Source organism: Phasianus colchicus, chromosome 21 (genome assembly GCF_987193195.1).
Source record: "Phasianus colchicus chromosome 21, bPhaCol1.hap1.1, whole genome shotgun sequence".
Lineage (NCBI taxonomy): Eukaryota > Metazoa > Chordata > Aves > Galliformes > Phasianidae > Phasianus > Phasianus colchicus.
The window spans coordinates 1,805,295-1,817,330 of record NC_143456.1 but is presented as its reverse complement, the minus strand read 5'-3'; the positions used below and the strand labels follow the sequence as shown (position 1 = coordinate 1,817,330).

The window sequence follows — 12,036 nt, the reverse complement described above, 5'->3', positions numbered from 1 at the left end:
AAAGGGTAATTTTTCAATAAAATTGAACTGGTGAAAACATTTTGATTATCTCAAATCATCAGTGTTGCTAAGGTATTATCCAGCTATCCTAAATAAAAACTATTTCAGTAGGGGAGGAGGGATGGCAGCTCAAATAAACAAGACACAGCTCTTGCCTGAGCTCCTACAATGCCAGCCTTGAATGTTTTATGCTGGCACCTCTCTGCACATGCCTTGATGTGCAGCAAGCTTCACACCTAAGCACACATTTAAGCTGAGCACGCCTACAGATGGTGCACAATCACAGAGTCATAGACTGGCTTGGGTTGAAAAGGAGCACAATGATCATCTGGCTCCAACCCCCTGCTATGTGCAGGTCACCAACCAGCAGACCAGGCTGCCCAGAGCCACATCCAGCCTGGCCTTGAATGCCTGCAGGGATGGGGCATCCACAGCCTCCTTGGGCAACCTGTTCCAGTGCCTCACCACCCTCTGTGTGGAAACCTTCCTCCTAATATCTAACCTAAACCTCCCCTGTCTCAGTTTAAAACCATCACCATACAGAAGAAGCCTCAAGAACAGAGCTGAGGTCCCACTTCATCTGCCTGGAGGTAGCCTTGTCATAGTGTTTTTTACTCTTGTTCTCTTAAACATTTTGCAAAGTTAACAAAACAACAATAATGCATTCCCTTTCTGCAGAACTCCAGTGCACGCCTTTCTGAATAAACCGGCAATTCCTGGAGGACTTCATCATCACTTGGTTCTACAAATATAATATATTCCACTTTAGCTCTGAAACCGCCCTTGGGATTTGAGTACTTTTGAATGTCAGTAGGAAGAAGAGATGCAGTCTATTGAAGGCTATTCGAGTAAGTATAGGTGTGCTTCTGACTGCAGAGTTTTACATGTAGCCTGCAGGAGGGATGTGGCATTAGAGAAATCCAAGGATGCAGCTGATAGGTAGCAGGAAGAAGCCAGCACTGGGGAAAGGATGTATTGTGACCTAGCATACCAACCCGTTTTGTGGCAGCATGTAACCACATATCAGCTGACATAAACCCAATGCTACTCATATTCCTGCTTCTCCTGACACCAAGGGTACACGTGCTCCTATGCACTAGCAGCTAAGGTGCATGGGTTTATCTCCATGGAGGATCACTGTTCCCAAAAGCCCTGAAATCTGGCACCTACGTGCAGCCTGTCTGCCTCCCTGACAGCTCTTTTCAGATTCCTCTCCCCTAAAAAGCACCAATTTATTTCATTTGTCTTTTCGTTGCTCTGTCACTCCCAAAAGTTGGAAGGAATTGAAGCACGCGGGGAGAGCTGACGGACTGACAGTAACATGCTGTACTAATCATCCCCTGGGCAAGCAGCCTCCAGGGGAAAAACATCTAAACTCACTCAGCAAGAGTAGAAAGAGAAAAACCATGCAAAGCATTCTTACATTATTACTTTTTTTCCCATCTCACTTCTACATTCTGCTCTGAGAATCGAGGCACTTCCATGAGCGCCATGAATCTGTATTCTAGCTTATCTCCCAACTTTCCTTCTCTCTCTGCTCAGCACTGAGACATCAAACAATGCAAAACACCTCCTCATCTCACCAATTTCATGCCTATTAAATACTTCCATTGGCTTTCTTGGCTTGATATAGATTTCCACCATAAGCTTGGCCAGCACCTGCACCCTGATACATCTTCTTACTGTGAGCAAATGTACTGGGTTACTTAATTGTTTATTCTAATTATCACTTCACAGTGTTGCATGTTACTCAACAGTGACACTAAAACCAGATTCCTATGTAGCACTGAAGACTACATCAAAATTACCAGCTCTACAGACCCCGTGCATCTCCCTTTCTTTGCCAGCACAGAAACACAATCAGAACACCATGGACAGTACAATAAAAGTGAACAAAAGCACAAAAATAACTTCTCAATAAAGTGACAAATTCATTTTAAAAAGAGATCTTAAGGAATTTCTCCTGAAGATCAGCATCTTCCCACCCACTTGGTTGAACCACATTATGCCTCTGCTACAAAACTGTGTTAATAAAGTGCAACTTTTGGGAAAAGGATGGGGCTACCAAAGCTTGCTTGGCTCACACAGCATAGTGGCACTGAGTTTGCAGTGAGATGAGACATTCACCAGCAAAATGTGCCCACTCCCTGTGTATCACTTAGCAGTGCATTATATTCTTGGCAAACAGGACAAAAAAGGAGAAAACAAACCAACAAACAGGTTACAAGCTCTTGAAGAAACCAAGAAGGGAGCTTGGGTAAAGGGCAAGGACAGGAAGGTGTGTGGCCCAGACTCTGTTCCACCTCTAACCAAGCAGAGGGGTTGGCAAAACAGCATGGGGAACATGATGCCATGAGTGGCTGCTGGACAGCCATACTGTCATCCCCCCATCCTCACTGCTGGCTGTCTCTCTTGTCTGCTAGGGCCAAAATCCTCCCCCTTCCTTTGGGACAGACCTGGCCTTTTCTCCCAGTGATAGGATGAGAAGCAATGGCTTTAAGTTGTGCCAAGGGAGGTTCAGGTTGGTTATTAGGGAAAATTTGTTTTCCATAAGAGTGGTGCTGCCCAGGGAATGGTGAGGTCACCATCCCTGCAGGTGTTCCAGAACCATGGAGATGTGGCACTGAGGGATGTGGTTATGGGCATGGTGGGGGTGGTCTGGGGTTGGACTTGGGGATCTTAGAGGTCTTTCCCAACCTTAATGATTCTATCACTCTAAGGTCATGGGTTCATGGGAATCCAAAACGCCAAAGCTGAGAATTTCAAAAGCACAGGAAAAAACAAGATCTTAAATCCCACCAAACCTGTCCACTGTCATGAATGTGCAACCTGAGCGCCACTGCACAACAGTGAAGCCAGGCAGGGAGCACCACAGAGGACAGGGCAGAGAAGCACTACTGCAAGGCACAGGCATGGTGACCCAGCAGCTGCTGCCAGCCCCTCCATGGCTTTAATGAGGTATTTTGCTGATGTGACTGAGAAGCATAACGTCTAACCAGTGTGCCACTAAGGGTTTGATGGCACCACATAGTCTTCTGTTGGCTTCAGTTGTCACACTCCAGCAAACAGTGCTGAAAATCTCAGATACATCCTGGGAAAATCAGAGTTACACGTTGATCTGTAGAAATTGTTTGGCAGCCAGGACCTGGAGGTCCTTCATCAATGCCACAGCATCCAGCATTCACCTGGCTTGCACTAATGAACCATACATCAGCTCCATCCCTGCAGCATCACAACAAGCAGGGCACTCAGCTGGGGCACTTTGGGGTCACCCTGTCACAGCCAATGGGACATCTGGTCACCTGCCATGGTCCTTTGCAGCCCTTTAGTTGCATTTTTATGAGGTCAGGGTTTTTTTAAGCGTTTCTTTTGCATAAAAAAGGTCATTTTTCCTTATAAACACATCTGTGTGTTGTTAATAGTTGCCAACACTTTTTGTCTTCTTGTTTTTGCTTGTGAGTGATGGAACGTCCTTTTTCCCTTTTTTCCTCTCATTCTTTTTTTTAAAATCTCAGTGAAATATTCATAATTTTCATCTACTGAAAATTAGGATTTGGAGGCATGTCACTACATAGAGGACCATCCTGTTGCCGCTCTCTCTGCATCATTCGTTTTCCACCCCATCCCAAAATATTTGTTAGGAAAAAAGAAACAGATCATCACCATGAGGTCTGTTTTAAACTAACCCTAACCCTTTCCTGTCCTGTGTGCAAAGAGAAAGGACAGATCCTGAGATCTACTGCCCTAGGAATTAAGAAAACTGAATATCCCCTGCATGAAACACACCTCTTTCACTTCATCACCCATTTATGCTTTTCAAAGGCATCAAAGTGTGTACTAAGAAAAAAGGCACCCAATCCAGCAAAACCAGCATCTCGCTTCCAAGGGGCTGAGCTATGGGTATTCATGCATACTGGGAAGCCTTATGTCCCTCTGCAAGGAATCAACAAAAAGAAAAAATTCTCTCCCCATCCCATAGTTTGGATACCCACGTACTCACGTATTCAGGCTATAATCACATGCACTTACTTTTCCCTACATTTCTAAGCACATCACTGAGAAAATGACAGTGCAGCTCCTATCTCATGCATCAGGCAGGAACAAAAACATCCTGGTGACATGCAGGGACACAGACTGGGTTTATCTACAAGCTGATGAAGAACAAAAAATTATCTCTGCACTGTGAGAGCTGGTTGGTGATTGTGTATGTGAATACACATACTCAAACCCAAACCACCACCTGCCAGGACAGCCATACATCTCATCCAGCAGGCAGGAAGCTTCTTCATACAAACTGCCTGCTTAAAATATATTTTGAATGAAAGCTGTAGTGTCTATAAGTAAGTTGGTTGAAGTTACGAAACACAGTTTGACAATTAAGCCTTGTTTTCCTCCTGCGATTGGTACCACGCTTTCAAAACTTGTCCATTTCCAGCGCCTCCAGTTTTGACCTGGATGACCACTTCATCCTGGCAACTGCAAGAACCTCATTTTGTTATAGGGAAAATTATATATTGGCTAAAAAAACATCCCCTCCATAGAAACAGATGTACGATACTACGATTCTGCTCAACCACTACGACTCACTTTTGTACTTTGGCAACTTCAGACACTGCAGAGCAGTTAGAATATGCCTAAGGACAGTATCTCCACCACAACCCAGGAACATCTCAGTGTTCACATCCACACCAGCAGCTGTCACAGCATTTCTGTGCTTCGTCCCCAGACTAAGAGCAAAGAGAATTCTCTTGCTGATGAATCCATCAACTCCAAGTGTTTAGCTTTCGTTTTGTGACAAGAACCATTGAGTACAACGTACTCTGTGACAACGTCTTTTCCAATAAAAGAAGAGTTAATAAGGCACCCAGACCACTCTCCAACTGATAACAGCCTCAGCACTGACAGAGCTGGCTTCCTGTACACGAATCAAAAAAAGGCACCTGTAATCCCTGGCAGGGCTCATTTAGCTGCCCCTATTTCACACATCTCCATTTGAGTCACTTTTCTGGACTCTGTACTAAACGGAGAAAAACTGGCACTTCTAAAGCATGATCCTGAGGTTGATGCCTGAGAAAGACCCCTGAATGCTACCCAGAAGTGACTATTTCTCTCTGTTAACACTGAAGAGAATCTAAGCAGTGCAGATGTCCCAGGTTAGCTGAGATGAACTGCACACAATCCATACCATCTAGGTGACTGCTCACTGCTGTGATGCAGCCATCTGCAGCCTTGCAAACGGAAATTTCACAACACTTTAAGGCTGGATATAAGAAAACTACCTATCAAATCTAAAATTCAGGATCAGATATTAGAGGACGTATTTAATTTCACAGCCAGGATGCTGGAGCTAACAGAGCACCAAGGTAATGGCTCCAGTTAACCAGGACCCACCTTTAGCTGCCAAGGGAGAGATGGCAACTTAATGCTTGGGGAAGCTTGGTTTCCATACATAACTGAGCTGTTCTTGTGGAAGAGGCAATGCCAAGCTCCAAACTGGGAAACTCCAGAAAGGGCAGGCCTTTAAGAGAGCTCAGAACTTCTCTTCTGTGGAAACGAGCCTTCTTTAAGATAATACAGGTTGGAAAAGAACACCAAAACCATCCAGTTCAATCGTCCATCTACCACCAATATTGCCCTACTATACCACGTCCTTTAATACATCTAAACATTATTGAACACCTCCACATATGGTAATTCAACTACCTCCCTGATGGTACATGCATGGTGCATAGACAGCATTGCCCCCCATCTACAATGGTTTGGCACCCAAACTTTCACCTGCAGAGTTTCCTCATTCAAATCCTAAAGAAGTGACCAAGTCACGTGCATGGCCAATAGGTCTGCACATACCATCAAGCCCCAAATCTCATTTTTTTCTGTGTCTGAACCAGATGCAACTCAGCCCAATGGCAAAACTTGCCTTGACAGAGCCAGAATCGGCCCTGAACATCGGTACCCTGAACTGCAAGAGGGAGCATTGTGGTTTTAACCCCTGCTCAGAGGCAGAGTGGTACTGGTTGGGATCCTCCGAGGAAGTCAGCTTGAGATGATCCTCTGGAAGGCTGTAACAGCAGCAGCTGAAATCCTGAAATCCAAGGGTATTTGCAGCAAGGCAGCTCACACCAGCAGACAATAATGGTGCAAGACATAAAATCCTCCTGTGGTTTGGCAGTATCCCAAAGCTGCACAGAGAGGGTTTGCCATCGTCATATTAACCTCTTTGTGGGGAGAAGTGGAGAAACTTCACGTACAGGGAAAAACTGCATTAGGTGTTTATAACAACTGCTGGACTTCACATGAAAAAATCCTTCTCTACACAAAACCATCTTTACAGAGAGCCAAGCTCCAGCCAGAGGCACACTCTGCTCACTCTGACACAGCCCTGTTCCTTGCCTTCCCTCCCACACCACTGCCTGCCAAGCATCTCCATATCCTGCCCTGTGCCATCGAGGTTCCCACACATTTTCTCCTTCATTTCACTCTATTAAAGCACTAATTGATTGACCAGATCATGAGAGCCCAGATCTCTCCCCTGGGATGCTGTTGCATTTGCAGTGACAACTGAAAACAGATTACGGATGGGCAATTCCCAGCAAGTCATTAAGCATCAGCAGCCGTGCTGGGAGGACGAGACCTCTTTGTCCCATCCCAGCACGTCCCCCTGCTCTGCCATGTTTGCAGCCAGCTCCCTGCACTCCCTCCCTAGCCAATGCTGGATGCAATCCTGCACTGCTGCATGTGGTCCTTGTTTTATTTTTGCTGCATTCAGGGAATAAAATGCTCAAGACGGAGCGAGTGCTGTGCTATCTCTGGGCCATTCCTGGCTAGTCCTCATTCCTTGTATGGGGGGGGGGAAGGGTCTAGCTTTGGCGGGCTCCACTCACCCACCAAAGTTCATGGAAAACTGGAGGAAAGGTTTTCCCAAGCCCAGAAATCATACAGACCTATCCCTTCCCCCACCTCCTCCAGCCCCCTAAAACTGCAAGACAGTGCTACAGTGGAAAATCAAGGAGATCTCCAAGCAGTATCTCCCCGCCAGAACCATCATGTTGGTATTCTGGTCATCCTGCTCCTGAAAAGCAGACTTATTTATCCCAAAGCAAGCAGCCTCCTTCTGAGAGCCAGTAAATTATACGGGGCGATATCAAAGGCGACGAGCGGATGATGCAGTGCCAGCCCCGAGCACAAGACAAAGCTTCTGGATATCCTTGCTGGGGTGTTGTGTCAGCGCCAGCTGAAATAATGTTCCCTGTAGCTTCCACGTGCACGCAGCATAGGGAGACAGAAACAAATCGCAGGCAGCAGTTTGCTTCTTAAATGATCCCCGTGCAAAGTATTGACTTTCTAAAACAACCTCATCAGCGCTGCTGGGGACAGAGTTTGTTCTGCAGCCAGTGCAAAAGGAGCCCTGTTCTTTAACCATTCAGACTTGTTCTGCCTTCAAAGTGCATTATAGCCAAGTCAGAGAACTTTATTTTAATTAAAAGTCTAAAATTCAAGATTATTATTACTCTTGTTTCTGTTGCTTACCCCCCAAGACTGTACATTCACTACACTATGTGCAAACTATTTCACACCTGCTCCTGGAGGTCATGGAATCATAGGATCATGAAGGTTGGAAAAGATCTCAATGACCACCAAGTCCAACCCCAACACATCCCACCATGGCACAACCATGCCCCTGAGTGCCACATCTCCATGGTTCTGGAACACCTGCAGGGATGGTGACCCCACCACTCCCTGGGCAGCTATGCCACCGCAGCACCACTCCTGAGAAAACATTTCTCCTAATATCTAATCTGGCCAAGGACCTCAAAGACATTTGGCAGGTTTTAGCACTTACAAAAAAATCTAGGCAAAAACTGTAAATGAATATGAATGCTCACTTCCTGCTCTTTTTATCCCTCTCGCTTTCTGAGAATGGCAGGACACGGTGGACAGATTTGGATTTTGTTTGCCCAAAAAGGAGCTAATATTTACCAGCAGCAATGTTTGCACTTTCTGTAACGCTCTTGATCTAAAGTGCTTTGCAGACCTGAATGGCCATGCACTGGAAACCCATCTGTACAAAACACAGCCCTCGGAGCACCCAGCTGGAACTGCTCTCATATACTCCCAGAGCTCCGGGAAAACAAATTCTCATGCCCCAAAATTAATCAAGTAGTGTCTCTGTGAGCACGCAGCAGCAACCACATCACTGCACATCACTGCCTATGCATCAACAGCAAGCAGCTTCGAGGCACCAAGTGTGAAGTCCAGCAGGAGCAGCTCAGAGAGGGCGGCAAGGCGAGGGATGCTTGACCAATACAAAGGGAAAAAGATAGAGAGGGAAGGGGATAGACACTCTGCAAGGTGTGCCCAAGATACCATCAGCCTTCTCTGTCCAAGGGCACATTGCTGCCTCACAGACACCTTGGTGCTCAGCAGGAGCCCAGGTTTTTCTCTGCCCTTTTAAGAAAAGGTGCTTCCAATGGCAGCTAACGATGTCAGTGTATGGGTACATCTTAGTTCTCTTCACAGTCAGCATGAGGATAAGAAAACCATTTTGAAACAGAGCACCTGGGGATGCTCTATGCAGAATGGTGCTTTGTGCATGCTGCATCTCACGCAGGAAAGACAGACTTTGTGCGATAAGAGAAAGTCAATGTTTCCTCAGCTCTCCTGATATCATGGGTCTATATTGACTTAGCCTGAAACAGTGTTTGCAGGGATGATTACCCCCTCCCTCCCTCCCTGTAAACAGCTGCCAGCCAGGCTGAGGGACCCAGAGAGCCATTCTAACTGGAGCAGAACTGATCGCTCTACCTGAGAAAGCAGGAATTATCCATCTCTAACAGACTGACAGGACTCAATTTAGAGTCCCCATGGGAAATCACAGAGGAAGAATACATCCGAGAGACCCTCCATGTCTCTAACACAGGTCTCAGCCCAATCCTGTTTCTCTTTGGCTGACCATCGCTCTTTAGGCAACACTTGCACTAGGATGGATGCACTGCTCCTTTATTATTTCAAGCCTCTTCCATGCACGTTCTCCTCCTCCTTCCCATTCTTCCACCACTTCTACCCGCTCCCTGTCTCTTGCAGCCCTGCTGCTGTTGTTTTGAGATCTGTCCCCACTGCAGCCTCTGCCATCTGCCTTCCTGTGTCCCTCCACCTCACACCACCAGGCCCTCCAACCCTTCCCTCTCTCCTGCTGCTGGTTGCTATTTAACTCTGTCATTGCATGGCTTAAAGTGTCATTAAGGCACGTTTGGAATAGAGTCTGCACAAAAGCGTCACTGCACAGGAAACCCCAAGAGGCAAAATTGTGACAGCTGGAGCAGAGCTGCTCGGAGGGAGGATGCCAACATAGACTTTATCCTCCCAAGATTGCTATATGAGCCTCTTCTGGATGCATTTTGCTGCCTATGGCTCTAGGGTGAGGTTTTAGGGTGCAACACCTGTCCCCAAGGTGAGGTTGTCTCTTCTTGATGCCACTGTCACTCAGGTCCCCTCCTCAAAACCTCCTCTTCAGAGCTGACTGCAGGGTTGAAATGCTCTGACATCAATGTGAAGTCAACCCTTTTCCAAGCTGTTCCTTTCCCAGCAAATGTGAAAAACACACATGGAGGTGACATAGGGCAAACAGTCAGGCCTTGGCTCTGGAAAGGCCTCAGATCAGATGTAAGCCCACTGGAGGTGATGCAGATGTGTCAATGCTTTGCTTATAGACAAGGTGAGAACCCAGCAGATGGCATGGGTAAAGCCAGGCAGGAAGGGTTAAAGGGAATTTGTTCCTTGAATGTTATTCCCTACATGCCTTTTTCATTGTTTTTTTTTGGGGGGGGAGGGGAAGGGGAATAAGCAGAAAAAAATACTGTATTCTCCATGTGTCCTCCTATCCCAAGAGAAGCAAAATGTGAGACAAAGGCTCCCCTTCAAGGATTCCAAAACCCAGGAGTGTGCGTATTTTTTCCCTTACACATAAAAGACCATAAACACCTTTCTGGAAGTCTTGGGACACTCCTGTAATTAAAGCTTCAGTGCTGCAGGCAATGCCCAGAGCAGTTCCCACACTGTGGGGCTGGATGTCTGGGGTACCCACTCTTCATGGAGCTCTATGCAAAGCCAACACAAACATTTCCATGGGCTGAGAGACTGTGGAATGGCACGGTTATCCCAGAAACCATGAGCAGAGCTCCTGACCTCTCTGCTTCCCCATCAAACACCTCACTCATGAGAACAACTTCCCCGAGGGGTGTCTGTGCTTACTGGCAGCTCTGGGGAGGCCAAGCTCACTATGGGGTCTTGAAGGCACCATTGGTTTGGTGGGATGGGTTGATGCTTCCTTCTCTCCCCGTTGTTCACACAGTGGGATAAGGCTCACCAGATGTAACAGAGGCAATAAAACAACCATGTAGTACAACCACTGTAGTGTGAGCATAGTCCTCACATCCCCCCACATACATCACAAACCTCTGCAGCTTCACCAACACCAAAGTCTTGCTTTGACGACCAAATACTGGAATCCAGGCCCGAATTTGCAGGGTTATTTAAATCACACGCCATGAGACCAGGAATAAGTTCTAAAGGAGTTTAAAAGACTTTTACAAAACTCCACCCATCCAGCCTGGACAGTGCCAGAGGGCAGCAACAGACGGCAGGGATGCTCAAATCCAGGTTTGACTCTTCTGACTCACATAACTTGGTAGCAGTCCAAGTTTATTAGCAAGCAAAGGTTGTTGGGTGACCAATGAAATGAGCAGCAATCTCAGAGGAAACCACACATTCAATCTACTGGCAAGAAACACACAGCATTACGGCTTGGGAGACTTTCAACACTCCCCGTAACAGCCTGAGCTGCCCTTGCTTTTCCAGAAAGTTCTAATTCTGCTTAAAATCACAATGCACAACAGCTCCTGCAGCCAAACCCACCTCTCTTCTGACACCTGAAACCATCAAACCAACCCAGCAGCACATGTAAACCTTGCACTGGCACAAAACAGACTCATCAGCCCTGGACCTGAATCTTCAATCTTGGACCTGAATTCACCTCAAACTGGATGCAACAGAGGATGGTGATGTACAGCACGCAGTGAGGGGGACCCAAGTAACATTTACATGAGCATTCACTTTAGGAAAACTTCCCATGCTCCCCAACAAATCACTTCTGCAAGCTACTGATAGTGGGATAAAGTTGCACTGTAAAAAGTCACCACTTACCTGCCAGAATATGCTGTCTATTGTGTTTCCCAGAAAGCCATCTCTGCCTTCCGACGATACCAGCTTAGGACCCAGAATAGTCATAAATTCATCAAAATCAACCTGGCCATCCCCTGGAATGAAAGAAAATGATCAGTATTTTCACCCAAGTACCACTTAGTACCAATGTCCAACAGGCTGCCCTGGATCTGCAGCACATCGTGAACCCAAATGCATATGATGGCTACATCCATTTTATGGTGTATGCAGACCCAAATTTGCTCTTATCCCAGCAAATGGTCCACACTGCAGCACACCCACACCTGAAAACAGGAGCAGGTGATGCACAAATAGAGATGAACAGACCGTTCTCCAGCCCTGGTGAGTTTACAAGCAAGTCACATCTCTAAACCCTACCATTTCTGCCATTAGCGCTACCAGAGCTCTTCCTCTAAAAAGCTGCTAAAGAGCCAGGTCTCTGTAAAGCTTTTACGAGGCCAACCCCATCCTCCAGAGGAAGGGAGTGCACGCAGAGGGAAGAGCCAGACTATTACGAATCCACCAGGCATTTCATTTCAGCTTTCCATCAGCATCCGTCTCTTAAAAGCCCCGTGTGCTCAGCATGCAGAGCAGGAAGAGGAGACACAGCTTCAGTGCCATTAGCAGGGAGGGGAGACTGCTCCTGCCATTAATGAACTGAGCCTATGCAGTCCCGAGCCCCAGCAGAACATTGTATGTTTTGTAAATGAGGCATGTGGCTGTCTGAAGTATAGCCAAGCGTTATATCAAATATAGCTTTTCCCTTGTAGAACTTCTGTGGTGTTTAATGAAAATGGCAAAAAAAAAAAAAAAAAA

General features: G+C 46.5%; 1 protein-coding gene across 4 annotated transcripts in view; it reads right to left on the bottom strand.

The window, feature by feature from the left end:
* CALN1 (calneuron 1) overlaps positions 1 to 12,036 on the bottom strand; it is a 101,980-nt gene that overhangs the window by 35,136 nt on the left and 54,808 nt on the right. For all 4 annotated transcript variants that reach the window (XM_031591917.2, XM_090122518.1, XM_090122517.1 and 1 more), the window contains one exon: positions 11,203 to 11,315. In XM_031591917.2, coding sequence (XP_031447777.1) covers positions 11,203 to 11,315 — 113 coding nt within the window. The remainder of the gene's footprint in view (positions 1 to 11,202; positions 11,316 to 12,036) is intronic.